The sequence below is a fragment of the Priapulus caudatus genome, unplaced genomic scaffold (assembly GCF_000485595.1).
Source record: "Priapulus caudatus unplaced genomic scaffold, Priapulus_caudatus-5.0.1 Scaffold16, whole genome shotgun sequence".
Classification (NCBI taxonomy): domain Eukaryota; kingdom Metazoa; phylum Priapulida; class Priapulimorpha; order Priapulimorphida; family Priapulidae; genus Priapulus; species Priapulus caudatus.
This window is the reverse complement of record NW_014577077.1, coordinates 930,223-947,537: the sequence shown is the minus strand read 5'-3', so window position 1 is coordinate 947,537 and position 17,315 is coordinate 930,223. Positions and strand designations below refer to the sequence as shown.

The 17,315-nt window shown below is 45.7% G+C and overlaps 1 protein-coding gene across 5 annotated transcripts in view; it reads right to left on the bottom strand.

The window, feature by feature from the left end:
* The window catches only part of LOC106810371, a 100,843-nt gene that overhangs the window by 49,300 nt on the left and 34,228 nt on the right, over positions 1 to 17,315 (bottom strand). For 4 of the 5 annotated variants that reach the window (XM_014813729.1, XM_014813693.1, XM_014813720.1 and 1 more), the window contains exon 2: positions 14,464 to 14,667. In XM_014813729.1, the coding sequence (XP_014669215.1) occupies positions 14,464 to 14,667 (204 nt within the window). Of the gene's footprint in view, positions 1 to 2,996; positions 3,013 to 14,463; positions 14,668 to 17,315 lie in introns of those variants that run through there. The other variant, XM_014813710.1, reaches the window with a different exon arrangement.

Genomic DNA, 17,315 nt, shown 5'->3' with positions numbered 1-17,315 from the left:
AGAGAGAGAGAGAGAGAGAGAGAGAGAGAAAGAGAGAGAGTGAGAGACAGATAAGAGAGATGGATGGAAACGGAGAATGCTGGAAAGCTGTGTATGTAGACGTGTGCGCACACGCGCGTGCGTGCATATATATTCGTCGTGGACGCGAGAAACGGGAGATCGTGCAAGCTAGCGATGACGATAGAAGATAAAGCTCTTATAAGACCTAGATTGAATATTCTTCGTTTTAACCGTTCACCGTCGATAACACTTTGATTAACCGTGATAATTCTTCGTCGTGATAATGACTTTGATAATTCTTCGTTTTAACCGTTCACCGTTGATAACTCGCAAAGCTTCAGAATAAACCGCAATACCAACTTCAAACACGTGCCCGGCGATTGCACGCAGCAAAAAATACCCTGTGCGCGACCAGTGACTGGCCCGAGACGAGACACGTACCAGTAACCATAGATATATCTATGCCCACAGCGTCCACATGCCATCATCATTCACCCATTAATCAGTGAAAGCATGTTTTTTTACGGTGTATACACGCGGGGAGCATCCATTCGTACTGCGGCTGGGCGTGAGATGCGTAACGCATCACGGCGTGTAGAGAGTCTGACTAGTGTACGCTTCCGTTACATGTCGCCGGCGCTCGTCCCGCGGTGACCTCTGATGACCCCTACTGACCACTGTGACATCTACTGACCTATGTGACCTCTGCTGACCTCTACAAAGTCGAGTGTGCAATTCTGAACTGCGCTGTCGCATGCAGAGGACATGGGTCATCTGTAACTTTCTCGATGGCTTGGGCTGTGACTTCGTCCTTATATTGAGACGGAAACCGTGCATGAGTAGAACTAAACGTCTAGACAGGTAGAACGTACGTACGTCGGGCATCTCTATTCACTCTCGCGAGCTTATGGGCCTTTACAAAAGAGACGTGTCGTAAAGGTCGCGGATAGTAGCTGACACAAATCTAATGACGACGATGGCCGTGACGAGGAAGGCACTCGGTACGTATAGTAATGTAGTGTCTGGTTGCGCTGCGCTGTAGGCCTACTTGGGCTGAGAGGGTCTATGTCCCCCAGGGTACTGCCGGAACGTACCCTGGTACTATCTAATATGCCGGACCGTACCTCGCCTACTCCACTAACGAGTCTAGGGAGTCGCCTACGCCTACTTCCTAACCCTAACCCTAACCAGTTACCAGGGTACGTTCCAGTATACCGGACCGTACCCAGGGTACGTTCCGGCAGTACCCTAGGGGACATAGACCTTATGAGCCCTACTTGGGTAGACTACTAATGAACATGATTTAGCTTGCGTGTACAGCCGTACAGCACGGATAATAAATCACCACGGTCTTGCATTTATTCAGTTACACGACGAAAAAATGCAATTTCACTCTCCTTGGATATATTATACATAATACTTATATAAAAACTTATACATATTCGCAGCATGCATATAACACGAGCACCGTAACCCGCACGCTCACAGCACATATCGACACCTACAGTACATTAACCTATTGACAATCAATTTCATTTAAACCAATCAGTAACCTATTAAGTCACTGCTGTATATTTGCTTACAACTTGCTGCATGAATGCACAAATCATTTACATAATACAACCTCGATCGTGAGTCATGATGTCCGCCGTATTCCACTTACCTATTATATTTCATAATGAGCATACTGTACTTATTCTCACCCCAATATTCCACAAAGGTCACTTATAAATGCCGCTAATAAAAATTTAAAATGTGATTGAGGAGCATTGCTGCAAAATACCTGAATTGCTGTCGCATTCGATTTTAAATGCTCGTTGGCCTTGCCAAAGTCTTTTGACGTTGCGAGCTTTTTTGAAATCGCATATCTCTGTTTTATTTCCGACGAGGTCTGGACACATACTGGTGGCTCGTATTAAAATAATTCGTATACCATCTGGTCAGTTGAACGTTATAGTATGGCGCTATCCTTCCAACTCGGGTTACGGTTCTCGTTATGGCTACGTGCCTACGCGAGTCAACACGCTAAATCAACTCACTTCACGTCAGCCACTCGCGATGACGTGCCCCCCGCAAATAAGCAACGGCGCGCTTCTCGATAAGAATACAGGAAATTTCGCCACTTGCCGGACAAATATCTATAATTTCGCGCGCGCGAGAGTGAGTTAATTGGTGATTCATCGTAATTCGATCGATGCAGCTGCTGAGAGACTGTGAAAGGTGCTGCTTCAGCTCATTGTTTTGGGTATCACTCGTAATCGCCAGGCACTCAGAGGACGGCAGACCGAGGTTTTCCGGCTTAATTTATAGCAGCAGCGAGCGCGTGAAACTCTCCTGTGTCTAGCCAAAGTCACGCGTGGCGTGGATCTCTGGCTACACCCCAAAACAGCGTAGCTACGCCCCGTCTAAACGCACAGGCTTTACCTCCGCAGCGCGTTCAGCATTCTTCGATTTGAATTTTACGCGCTAAGGATGGTAATAAATCTGATATTATTATTTTTTTAAGAAATTAATGTATATCTATCCTGGATATCGTTGTTTCATTGATGCTGGGGAGATAACCTCGCCTTTATCTATTTATAGCGAACATTGCCATCAGATATGTCTGTAAGTCTAGCAACGCTTGTTAAGGTTTTTAGTAAAGAAATATAGCCAAATATTAACCGGACTTCGGCGTCCACTCGCCACGCATAACTTTACTGATCATTCTAATACATCTCAAATTGGTCAAGCTTAATTATTCGACGATATTTTTATTTTTCACCACCGAACTGAGGATTTTAACGCTGAATTACAACGCCAAACAATAACGAGACTGCCTCTGCGCACCTACTTTTCGCTACGATATAGATTCTATAGGAACCGCTAGACTGCTGTCCAGAAGTCCCGTTGCATGTCGGCGTTAGGCTCCGATCACTCTATAGCGTCATTTAGGACGTCATCTCTTCGTTTCTCTAGCATTGATGAAACCGCACGATGCCGCGCGGACACTCAACCCGGTATCCTACGCTCATCAGCGTCTCTTGCCGCAGTAGCACACCGGTCAGCTGCATCTTCGTGCTGGAGTTCGTTCATGTTCTCGTCGTCGGGTGAAGGCGCTCGTCTGTAGTTGAGCGGAGAGTAGCACGTCGCCATTTTTCTCCCTTCTTCAGCGTCCGACGGTCGGCGCTGGCGGCGGCGGCGCTATGCGACCTTCTACTGATGCTGAAACGCCACGAACACTCAGCCGACACATTTTATCATCCTGATATACGAAACAATATAATAGCTGAAGCCCGAAATATAATAGCAAGAGAAGTTCGTCTCTTTCAAAATGGGATGGAGATGCGTTTTGACATCTGGAATGCATATCAATAATAAGGCCTACGTAAGTTTCCGCTGATCCAGCGTAGACCTTCTATGGTAAATAACGTCTATTCTCGTGTATGAAATGATTGGAATGAATTGTTATCAGAAAGTCGTTCATTTGCCGAGCCTGGAAATAACGAGGCTTGCTTTTTCAATTATATTATATATGTTATTCATACTTTAACGCTACAAAGATAAACGCACATAGTCCGTGAGTGGTGCCCACGACTGTTGATTTGGAATACAGTGAGATAATTTCGGCATAGCGAATGTCAATGTCGTAAACGCTGCCAGCTAACCACGATGGGAAATATATGTAGCTGTGAGACTAGCAACATGATGGAACTAATAGCACATTATAAACACAAGAAATATTAGCTGCTAATTAACTTGACCAACGTCATCAAGGTGATGCCACTATATACTAAATATAATTTGCTAAGACCTTCGGTTTTTGTTGAGAATGTACGTCGAGTTCAGTAACGTATTATCAAGGATAATATGCATCAATGTTCTTTTATCAGGCTAATCAGTAGGACGGTGGTGTCCCTCTATTGGTAAACAAAAACTCATGTTTTACATGTATCGCCAAATGCAAGCCAGAATGTTTTATCTGGCTGAGGTACGACGGACTGTCAACGCGCACGTGCGTGTTGGGCGTGTAGGCGTGTGTTGCCTTACCATAATAGCATTTTTCACACGCAGAGTATTTTTTTCTTCAAATATGTACATATAACAAACAGCATGCCTATAGGTTTATTACACGCGCGGTACAACAGTGCAGAGCCAATGGTTTGCGCATTTTGCGAAGCTAGCCCGCGCGGAGACATAATTTCAGGACGGTTCGGTTTCGCCTATATACCCCTTCACATACACGGATTTTTATCTCGAGTCCTTACGATCGCACATTCGTAAAATACACGGATTCATACGAGTTGGCCACTTTTACGGCTAATTCGGCTTTATTTACGGATTTTACGAGTTATTAGATGTATTTACGGCAAATTCCACCGATTTGTTAAGAGTTGGTCACGCGATAACTACGAGCAACTTACGAGCTTTAACGGATTGTTACGGATTTATTACGATTCATCGAAGCTTTTACGTGTTAGTTGCGACCTGTTTACGTGTTGTTACGAATGGTACGAGTTAGTTACGAGTATTTACGAGTCCTTACGATTTTTTTTGGCAAAAAGTATATAAAAAATCTGCAAATCTGGCTAACGCTCCATTATGAGTGTTCCCACTTTGATACTCATTAAATGTTTAATGATTGATATCCAAACCCTAACCCTAACCCTAACCGAAATCGACATTAAAACCACACACTAATACTATGACCATGACCATAATTTATATCATATATAGATATTATATATATATATATATATATATATATATATATATAATATATATTATATATATAATATATGTTATTATGATCATTACATGACATTAAGTTGTGAACACTCCTAATGGAGTATCACCGCAAATTTCAATCTATCATCAATTGACATCCAGAGAGACAACATGGCATATGAGCGAACAACTCTTGATAACAACTGAAAATGACGTGTTCGATTTTGCAGCTTTTCCCAAATCGTAAACATATACGTAATAATACGTAAAGTATACGTATCTATTCGTAAAGTGCTCGTAATAAGCTCGTAACAATCGTAAAGCATCGTAACACGACCCGAATGAAATCGTAAACAACACGTAAGCACTCGTTAGAATCCGTAAATAACTCGTAAACTAAAATCGTAACTAACCATAGCAATTCGCTAACACAAATTGTTACGAGTCATTTACGGATTCTTGCGGAGGTTTAAGGATGGTTACGTGTTGTGCCGATGTGGTTTACGATACTACGGATTGTTACGAGTTATTTACGGAAAAAATCAATCCGTGGACACTCGTGAGAAAGTTTTTGACATGTCAAAAAATTTGCCTCTTCTTTCACGGATCCTTACGAGTGTCTGCGAGTTGTGACGAGTTAATTACCGGATACCAGCAAGTTATTTACGGATGATTTGCGATTGACTACGAGTTGGCGATTCGTAAGGACTCGTAATGTGAAGGGGGTATAAGCGAGTCGAGTCGAGAGTCAGTTTGGTTTAATTACGACCAATTGGCATCTAGTGGCCATTTGACGCACCGCATTATCAATTACTCGGGTTCTCGTCCGAAAAATGTCAGCTTTTCAGCTCACCTATTTAACAGGGCAATCACACATGCCTACATAAGATTGATACATAGCCTCGATCATGTCTATGTGTAATCACGTATAATTACAATACCAACTGGTGACATCACGTCACTCCGGCGTTGATGTATTAGCGAGATTAATTGCATCCCTCGGGTTTACACATGCGCGTACATCCAATTATACTCGATGGCAACTTATTGATGTTTTAACCAGTTTAGTTGCCCTTAAAGGACAATTGAAGTCAAATTTATATAACTTCTTGTAACGTTTTTATACATAGAAATACTTCACATAACGTATTCCATTTCAAATCCGCGCGCCCAATTACTAAAGAACACATGAATATTTAATCTAGGTCACTGTGACGTCACAGCCCCCCCCCCGTTGAAACACGCCATTATGTAAAACGCTTCTTCTCTCATATTATGTCTTAACGTGTTTCTCGACTAGACTGGTTATGTAAGTCAATCGTTGGTCGTTGCTGGCATCAATCTCAGACTTACTCAGTTAAGACCTTCGCGTTGACCGCAGCCACAGGGATGCGACGGGTTCCAGTCTAGTACTCGAAATCGAAAGCCTAATAGGTTTGCTCGTGGAAGATAGTACACACCATGTTGAACTGGATGGAAAGGGGAGGCGTGCTCGGAGGAAATATTACATACCGTGTGGGGAGGGAATGGGAAAGGGGAGGTGTGCTCATGGGAAGCAAAAACACATCGTAGCGGGCTGGAAAGGCGAGGTGTGCTCTAGGGAAGGTAGACATACCGTGTACGGCGACTGGGAAGGAAAGCATGCTTCGAAGAAGGAACTACACGCCTTGCGCGTGACTGGGAAGGAAAGGCGTGCCCTCGGGAAAGCAGTATACGGGTTATGTGCGACAGTACACACCGTCCGTGGGACCGCGAAAGGATAGGTTGCTCAGGTGTGAGGGTGCATGCGACAGTACACACGTGCGCGGAACTGGGAAGGGTAGGTGTGTTCAGGTGTGGGGGTGCATGCGACAGTACACACGTTGCGCGGAACTGGGTAAAGCGGTAGGTGTGCTCAGGGTGTGGGGTGCATGCGACCAGTACACACCGTGCGCGAGACTGGGGAAGGATAGGTGTTGCTCAGGTGTGAGGGTGCATGCGACAGAACACACCGTGCGCAGGACTGGGTAAGGTAGTGTACTCCGGTGTGGGGGTGCATGCGACAGTACACACCGTGCGCGGGACTGGTAAGGATAGGTGTGCTCAGGTGCGGGGGTGCATGGCGACAGTACACCACCGCTGCGCGGGACTTGGATAAGGGTAGGTGTGCCTCAGGTGTGGGGGTGCATGCAACAATACACACGTGCGCCGCGGACTGGTAAGGATAGGTGTGCTTCAGGTGTGGGGGTGCATGCCGACAGTACACACCGGTGCGCGGGACTGGGTGATAGGTGTGTTCAGGTGTGGGGGTGCATGCGACAGTACACACCGTGCGCGGGACGGCCGGGAAGGGTAGGTGTGCTCGAGGCTGCGGGGGTGCATCGACAGTACACACGTTGGCGCGGACTGGGTAAGGGTAGGTGTGCTCAGGGTGGGGGTGCATGCGGCACGTACCACCTGCTGCGCGGCGACTGGGTAAGGATAGGTGTGTTCAGGTGCGGGGGTGCATGCGCAGTACAGACCGTCGCGCGTGGACTGGGTAAGGATAGGTGTGCTCAGGTGTGGGGGTGCATGCACGTAGTACACCGTGCGCAGGACAGGGGGGTGAAGGATAGGTGTGCTCAGGTGTGGGGTGCATGCGACAGTACACACCGTTCGCGAGACAGGGGGAAGGATAGTGCTCAGGTGTGGGGTGCATGCGACAGTACACACCGTGCGCGGGACTGGGTAAGGGTAGGTGTGCTCAGGTGTGAGGCCAGTGCATGCGACAGTACACACCGTGCGGCGGACTGGGTAAGGGTAGTGTGCTCAGGTGTGGGGGTGGCATGCGACAGTACACACCGTGCGCGGGACTGAGGTAAGGATAGGTTGTGTCCTCAGGTGTGGGGTGTGCATGCGACAGTACACACCGTGCGCGGGACTGGGTAGAGTGATAGGTGTGTTCAGGTGTGGGGTGCATGCGACAGTACACACCAGTGCGCGGAACTGGGTAAGGGTAGGTGTGCTCAGGTGTGGGGGTGCATGCGACAGTACACACCGTGCGCGGGACTGGAAGCCCACTCCGATGTACTCGCTCAGTAGGTTCTCGGCCGACTTAGTCTTCATCCTGTTTCGCCGTCGTCGCTTCCACATCTTTGCGCGAGAGAGATTCGAAAATTCAAAACAGACGATTACTTCGCTGACGCTGCCATGCTGTTGTCGTCACTGACGTCACGTTTACGTCAGCACACTGTCGCAGGTCACTGTGAGAGGTCAAGGTATTTGCCAAGGCGACAGCTCTTTAAGTTTCACAAACAAAGGTCCAAGGTTCCTCATATGCATAAGCGAGACGTAGGCAGTTTAGAAACGTAGGCTGTATTCACGTAGGAATTTAGTAATATTCCCCGGATGCAGACAGGTTGATGTTGTATTCACATGGATATTCACAGACATACCTCGGATAAATACAGTTTAGAGATATCGGCTGTATTCACAGAGGTATTTAGTGATATTCCTTGGATGTACATAGTTTAATTGGATTCGTCCAGGTATTTAGTAGTATTTCCTGTACAAGCAATTATTGGAGTTTTACGCTATATTCATCAGATTACAATAGTTTTGCGAATCACCCCCATGTTCGCTATACACAAGCACTTCAAGAAAATTCACGCTTACTTCGTCTAACCTGATGCACTGTCGGGCTATACGAAGGCATAGTTTTCGATCAACCCCTACTGGTATCTTGTAGAATGATATACACGCCGTGTATCCACTATACGGCGCACACGGAGATTCCCGCTACGTTCACACAGCCACTCGCCCGCAGCCTCCCCACACGCTGACGTCAGCTTCTGCGCGTCAGCTTCTTCTCGCAAGCTTCAGCGCGACGCCTTCCCGCGACGAGAGGCGCTCGCTCGAGGCGTCCCGCCGACGCGCTGTCAGCAGACGATACTTGTGCGGATGTTTCACCGACGCGGGCTGTTCACGCAGTAACCCAGCCGCGGCGACACTAGCAGGGAGGCCCTCACCCACGGCCCGACAACAATCACAACACCGCACGCTAATCACGTCCCGTCAACAGCTCGCGTGAAAGGCAGCGGCGATGTGTGAAACGTGATCACCGAGATCCGCTCCGATTCGATTTAGTCTGGCTGTACGGCTCTGCGCACGCGCGCCACCTCGCCGCAGACGACGAAACGGGTTTTTCCGATAGCTGTTCGCGCTACGCACACAGTAGCGGGTTTTTGTTCAAATTAATTGCAAGGGAATGAGCAGAACAAAAAGTACACGCGTGTACGCAGATCTCGGCTATATCCGCCACTATTGAATCGCAACTCTATAATCGTGTGAAGAACAACTTTTTCTTCCTGCCGCTTCGTGACGATGTCGCGCACGTAAGGTTGAAACCGCGCCGATAAAATGCTATTGAAACCTGCCGTAAGCGTTGCCACCCCGCTCGCCTTGCCCCACTCCGTCGCTGTCCCGTGTCATCGCCAGCTATTAACGTGCCAGTTGGACTGTAACACACCTGCGTATTGAGTCGTTTTCGATTATCATACACGTGTCAGCATATATACTCGCTCAATCGAAATAATGGCCACTGCTTTGCACTCGGGCGAAATTAATCGCGTAGTCCTCTGTAGCTCATCTCGGGTTAATTGGAGGGTGTCGCTTGCACATACGAACGTTTTTGTTGTAATCACATGTCACTTCCGTCGTTCTCGTTGCACGTATTTAGACGAAATCCGCACTGAAACACAACGGTAACTTCCAGCGGCAGATATCGTGTAAATAATACCGACGTTTGACGCGACGCCGTCTCACCGCTCCTCTCCAGTATGGTCGACTGCAATTTGTGTTAGTTTGTGCGTCATTTATGCGCCAGCTTCAACGTGTACATACCTGTACGCATACGCAGTAAACCGTGCTAAGTATACAACGTAGCACGGTTGTAAAATCGCTAAAACCTCTACAGTGCTTACAAGGTAAACCCCGCGGCGCGTCGTCTGCGATCGCCACCCAACACCATCCTAATATAGCAGCGAATAAACACATTTGTTTTTATTCAATCCTGATCGATGATACGCAGTTACTCCCTGCGAGCTGTCTGTTTGACTGTGTACGGGGACAGCTCAGTACGCATCATGTACAATACTACATGATGTACCTGTATATAGTTCAATGTATCAAAAGGATTCAGTGTTAATCAATGCTAATGGGGTTTCGGAGATGCAGCACTGCATATACATAACGAGATATTTATATACGAGTGAAGCCAGCAACAGTCACAGATGTACCAGATTGCAAAGGAATACTGTATTGACCGAGTGTCTGCCGAAAGCTGGCAATAACTATACTTGATCAACATTTCAATGTTGGTTGTGTGCACGCGCGTTCGCGCGGTGATACACTCACTATATGCGGTGAGTTTCTCATGACATTTGCAGTCTTACTTGACTGAGTCGATTGATTTAGAAGTGTCTGCAGCTACCGTGTGAATGTTTGGTAGGCTCAGCTGTGCCTTATGCTCGCGTGGTGGTGCGAAGTGTGTGCGCGTGCGTGCGTGGGTGTGTGCGTGTGTGTGAATGGGTGTGCGTGCGTGCGCGTGTGCGCGTTTGTAATTTAATACCGAAGCATATATCACTCGCACGTTGGTCACTTCGCTTACATAACCGCCTCGCCTAAACTGCGCGAATTACCGTTTGACGCTCGGCGACGAAGCGTGCAAATCGACACTGAAACAACACCGCGGGCCGCAATCGCTGCCTTAATAGCATTTCAATTAGCCGAGGAGTGATTAGAGCCGGCTGCCGACAAACGACGCCCGCACAAATAAACGTCGTACGTACGTAGCGGAACCTTATAGACTCGGACTCTCCCTGACTGCCGCCGACTACAGCCGACTGCCGACAAACGACGCCCGCACAAATAAACGTCGTACGTACGTAGCGGAACCTTATAGACTCGGACTCTCCCTGACTGCCGCCGACTACAGCCGACTGCCGACAAACGACGCCCGCACAAATAAAGGTGGTACGTAGTGGAACTTACGTACTCTCGTACGTAGTAGCGACTCGGACTCTTCCCGACTGCCTCCGCTGCAATCAGTAACCGGTAATTGCAATGCGGCGTTCACGCTCGCTCGCACGGCGTGGGGGTTACGAACACGAACGCAAGCTGCCGCACGCCGCAGTCACGGCACAGTCACGCCGGAGTCACGGGAAAGTCACAGCAGGGTCATGAAAAAGTCACGCCGTAGTCACGGCAGAGCCACAAAAAAGTCACAACAGGGTCACGAAAAATTCACGCCGGAGTCACGGCAGAGCCACAGGAAAGTCATGGCAGGGTCACGAAAAAGTCACGCCGGAGTAATTGCGGAGTCACGCCGCACAGGAAAGTCGCAGCAGGGTCAAGAAAAATTCACGCCGGCGTAACGGCGGAGTCACGCCGAAGTCACGGCAGAGTCACGATATGGTCACGAAAAAGTCACGCCGGAGTAACGACGCGGTTAAGGGCCGGACACACCAGGCGATTGCATCGGGCGATTACATCGGGCTATGTAATCGCCGTGAAATCGCCTAGTGTGTCCACTCAATCGCCGCCGATTTCATCGCCCGATGTCATCGCCCGATGCCATCGCACAGATCAAAACGGTTTGATATTATCGCCCGATTTCATCGCCCGATTTCATCGCCCGATGCAATCGCCTAGTGTGTCCGCGGCCGGCGATAACATCGCCCGATTGTACAAGCCAATCAGAGTTGTTTAATGATACTGTACTTGTTCATACGAAATAGCGATGTTTTATGTTTAGTATGTCATGTCATGTAATAGCGATGCACGCACGAACGTACGCATGTGTACGTGCACACGCACGCACACACTCATGCACGCACGTGTACGTGCACACGCACACATGCACGCACGCACGCACACACGCACACACACACGCACGCATGCACGTACGTTTACATACACACGCACGCACGCATAAATGCACGCAGGTGTACGTGCACACGCACGCACGCACGTCTACATGCACATGCATGCACGACTTATTCACCGGCGATTTAATCGCCCGATTTAATCGCCTAGTGTGTCCACTCGACTCGCGCGATAGAATCGGATTTTGTCGCCCGATGTAATCGCCCGATTTAATCGCCTAGTGTGTCCGGCCCTTTACGGCAGAATCTCGGCGGAATCATAGGAAAGTCACGGCAGGGTCACGAAAATGTCACGCCGGAGTAACGGCGGAGTTACGGCAGAGTCATGGGGCGACACGCTCGCATATACCAGCGACACGCATATATATACTAGCAGGTCACACCAGGCAGCATTCTCTCACAGAGAGTACGAGCGAAAGAGTACGTGGCGTTGGGTTGAGAAATTATGATGTATGAATTACGAGAATTAGCACTTATGTAGATCGGGTTGGGAGGCGAGTTCTATCGAGAATGTTGTTGGGCATAATACATTAAATGGCCGGCACCATTTCGGGCCGCACGACCACATCTCTCGATACCGATCAGCGGTCCGTGCGCGTTACGCATATCTTCACACGTACGATCGTGCTTGACACGCGATGGCTTCTCTCACTGCCATGCCAAGCCCCCGATCCATCTCCGCCATCTATCGCAGGCTACAGGTAAAAATGCGTACTAACGGGTTCGAGTCACTGATCTATACATAATCAGATATATATCTATTCAGTCTTCGAATTTAGCCGGGTGTCCGACGCCCGAGACGTGTAGAAATCTTGGCGGGCATGTAAACATTGCAAGCTCACTTGCCCGACAGGTTCCTGCTTTAAAAATGCACTTTAACAAAAGGTTTTTAATTTAAAATCACGAAATGTTAACACCGGAAACGAATGACGTCTAGAAGTTGTCTGGTGTACACTTCTTTTCTCGATATTCCAAAAGCATTCCTGCAAAATATATGAGCAAATAGAATGTCATTCGGGCAAGTGGCTCAAAAGATTTTCGTGAAGACTGAAGACAATATATATCAGAAGTAGATAATAGGGAAATAGGGAATAGGGGAATAGGGAAATAGTTTGATTATATAAATTGGAAATATATATGATGTATATATATATATATATATATATATATATATTTATGAGCCCTACTTGGGTAGACTACTAATGAACATGATTTAGCTTGCGTGTACAGCCGTACAGCACGGATAATAAATCACCACGGTCTTGCATTTATTCAGTTACACGACGAAAAAATGCAATTTCACCGCCTGGATATATTATACATGAATATATATATATATATACATATACATATACGCATGCATGCATAATAACACGAGCACCCGTAAGCACGCACGCTCACACACATATCGACACCTACAGTACATTTAACCTATTGACAATCATTTATTTAAACCAATCAAGTAACCTAATTAAGTCAATGCTCGTATATTTGCTTACACATTGTGTGCATAATTGCACAATCATTACAATATACAATCGATCGTAGTCATGATGTCCGCCGTATTCCACTTACCTATTATATTCTCATAATGGCATACTGTATTATACTCACCTAATATCACAAAGTGTCACTATTAAAATGCGCTAAAAAATTTAAAAAGTGATTGAGGAAGATTGCTGCAAATACTGAATTGCTGTCGCATTCGATTTAATGCTCGTGCCTTGCCAAAGTCTTTTGACGTTGGCGAGCTTTTTTTGAAATCCATCTCTGTTTTATTTCCGAAGAGGTCTGGACAAATAGCTTGGTGGCTCGTATTAAAATAATTCGTATAAATCTGGTCGTGAACGTTATAGTATGCGCGTATGACTTCAACTCAGGGGTTACGTTATCGTTATGGCTACGTGCCTACCGAGTCACACGTAAATCAACTCACTCCTGTCAGCCACTCGCGATGACGTGCCCACCGCAAATAAGCAACGGGCGCTCTCGATAGAATACAGGAAATTTGCCCACTTGCCGACAAATATCTATAATTTCGCGCGCGGGAGTGAGTTAATTGTGTGATAGTACGTAATTTCGATGATGAGCTGCTGAGAGACTGTGAAAGGTGCTGTTTCAGCTCATTGCTGGGTATCACTGTAATCGCCAGGCACTCAAGGACGGCAGACCGAGGTTTCGCTTAATTATAGCAGCAGCCGGCGCGTGGAATCTCCGTGTCAGCCCAAAGTCACGCGTGCGGGTGGAATCTCTGCTACACCCCAAAACAGGTTAGCTACAGCCCCGTCTAAACCACAGGCTTTACCTCGCAGCGCGTTCAGCATTCTTCGATTTGAATTTTACGCGTAAGGAAGGTAATAATCTGATTATTATTATCTTTTTTAAGAAATTAATTATATATATCCTGGATATCGTTGTTTTCATGATGCTGGGGAGATAACCCGTATACTATTTATACGAAACATTGCCACAATAGTCTGTAAGGCTAGCAACGTTGTAGGATTTTTAGTAAAGAAATATAGCAAAATATTAACCGGATTCGGCGTCACTCGCCACGATAATTTACTGATACATCTAAAATCATCTCAAAATTGTTCAACTTAATTATTCGACAGATTTATTATTTTTCACACCGAACTGAGGATTTTACGTGAATTACAACCCAAACAATAACCGAGAATGCTCGCGCACGTATTTCGCACGGATATAGATTCTATAGGAACTCGCTAGACTGCTTCCAGAAGCCCCGGTTGCAGTCGGCGTTAGCTCTCCATCACTTATAGAGTCAGTCTAGGACGTCATCTCTTCGTTTCTCTAGCATTGATGAACCGCACGATGCCGCGCGGACACTCACCCGGTATCTACGCTCATCGAGCGTCTCTTGCCGCCAGGTAGCACCACGGTCAGCTGCATCTTCGTGCTGAGTTCGTTCATGTTCTCGTCGTCGGGGAAGGCGTCGTCGTAGTTGAGCGGAGAGTAGACGTCGCCATTGCTCTGCGCCTTCTTCAGCGTCGACGTCGGCGGTGGCGGCGGCGGCGCTATGCGCTTCATACTGATGCTGAAACGCACGAAAACCAGCCGACAATTTTACATCCCTGAATAACGGAAACACTTATAATAGCTGAAGCCGAAAAAATAGGCAAGAGAAGTTCGTCTCTTTCAAAATAGGGGATGAGATTCGTTTTGAAATACATAGGTGCATATCAATATAAGGGCCTACGTATAGTTTCCGCTGATTCCACGCTAGGACCTTCTTGTAAATAACGTCTAATTCCGTGTATAAAAATGATTGGAATGAATTGATTATCAGAAAGTAGTCATTTGCCGGAGCCTGAAATACGAGGCTTGCTTTTTAATTATATTATATATTGTATTCAACTTTAAAGCTACAAAGAAAAACGCACATACGCGTGAGTGGATGCCCACGACTGTGATGGAATAACAGTGTGATAATTTCGCATAGGAATGTCAATGCGCAAACGCTGCACTAACCAGATGGGAAATATATGTAGCTGTGAGACTAGCAACATGAATGAGAACTAATAGCAATTATAAACAAAGAAATATAGCTGCTAAATTAACTTGACCGAGTATCAAGGTGATCCACTAATACTAAATATAATTGTAAGACTTCTTTTCTGTTGAGAATGTAGTCGAGTTCAGTAAGTAATTATCAAGAGTAATTATGCATCAATGTTCTTTTATCAGGCCATCAGTAGGACGGTGGTGCCCTCTATTGGTAAACAAACTCATGTTTTACATGTATCGCCAAAATGCAAGCCAGAATGTTTTATCTGGGTTAGGACGACTGTCAACGCGCACGTGCGTGTGGGCGTGTAGGCGTGTGTTGCCTTACCATAAATACATTTTTACACGCAGAGTATTTTTTTCTTCAAATATGTACATATAACAAACAGCATGCTATGGCTGTTATTACAGCGCGCGGTACAACAGTGCAGAGCCAATGGTTTGCGCATTTTCGGGAAGCTAGCCACGCGAACATAATTTCAGGACCGGTTCGGTTTTTCGCCTAATACCCCCTTCACATACACGGATTTTTCTTACGAGTCCTTACGGATCGCACAATTCGTAAAAGTACACGGATTCTTACGAGTTGGCCACTTTTACGAGCTAATTACGGTTTATTACGGATTATTACGAGTTATTACGATGTATTTACGGCAAAATTCCACGATTTGTTAAGAGTTGTCACGGATAACTACGAGCAACTTACGATCTTTTACGGATTGTTACGGATTTATTACGATTCATCGAAGCTTTTACGTGTTAGTTGCGACCTGTTTACGTGTTGTTACGAATAGGTACGAGTTAGTTACGAGTATTTACGAGTCCTTACGATTTTTTGGCAAAAAGTATATAAAAATCCTGCAAATCTGGCTAACGCTCCATTATGAGTGTTCCCAACTTTGATATCATTAATGATTAATGATTGATAATCCAAACCCTAACCCTAACCCTAACCGAAATGACATTAAAACCACAAACTAATATATGACCATGACCATATATATATATATATATATCAGTATAATATATATATATATTATATATATATATTATATATTATATATATATATTATATATATATATATGTTATTATGATCATTAATGACATTAAAGTTGGGAACACTCCTAATGGAGTATCACCCGCAAATTTCAATCTATCATCAATTGACATCCAGAGAGACAACATGGCATATGAGCGAACAACTCTTGATAACAACTGAAAATGACGTGTTCGATTTTGCAGCCTTTCCCAAATCGTAAACAATACGTAATAATACGTAAAGTATACGTATCTATTCGTAAATTGCTCGTAATAACTCGTAACAATCCGTAAAGCCATCGTAACACGACCCGAATGAAATCGTAAACAACACGTAAGCACTCGTTATAATCCGTAAATAATCCGTAAACAAATCGTAAACTAACCATAGCAAATCGTAACAAAAATTGTTACGAGTCATTTACCGATTCTTGCGAGCAGTTTAAGGATGGTTACGTGTTGTTGCGAGCGGTTTACGATACTTACGGATTGTTACGAGTTATTTACGGAAAAAAATCAATCCGTGGACACTCGTGAGAAAGTTTTTGACATGTCAAAAAATTTGCCTCTTCTTTCACGGATCCTTACGAGTGTCTGCGAGTTGTGACGAGTTAATACGGATACCAGCAAGTTATTTACGGATGATTGCGATTGACTACGAGTTGGCGATCCGTAAGGACTCGTAATGTGAAGGGGGTATAAGCGAGTCGAGTCGAGATCAAGTTTGGTTTTAATTACGACAATTGGCATCTAGTGGCATTGACGCACGCATATCAATTACTCGGGGTTTCTCGTCCGAAAAATGTCAGCTTTCAGCTCACCTATTTAACAAGGGCAATCACACATGCCTACATAAGATTGATACATAGCCTCGATCATGTCTATGTGTAATCACGTATAATTAAATACCAACTGGTGAACATCACGTCACTCCGGCGTTGATGTATTAGCGAGATTAATTGCATCCCTCGGGTTATACCACATGCGGTACATCCAATTATACGATGTGGAAACATTATTGATGTTTTAACCAGTTTAGTTGCCTTAAAGGACAATTGAAGTCAAATTTTATAACTTCTGTAACGTTTTTATACATAGAAATACATTCAATAACGTATTCCATTTCAAATCCGGCGCCC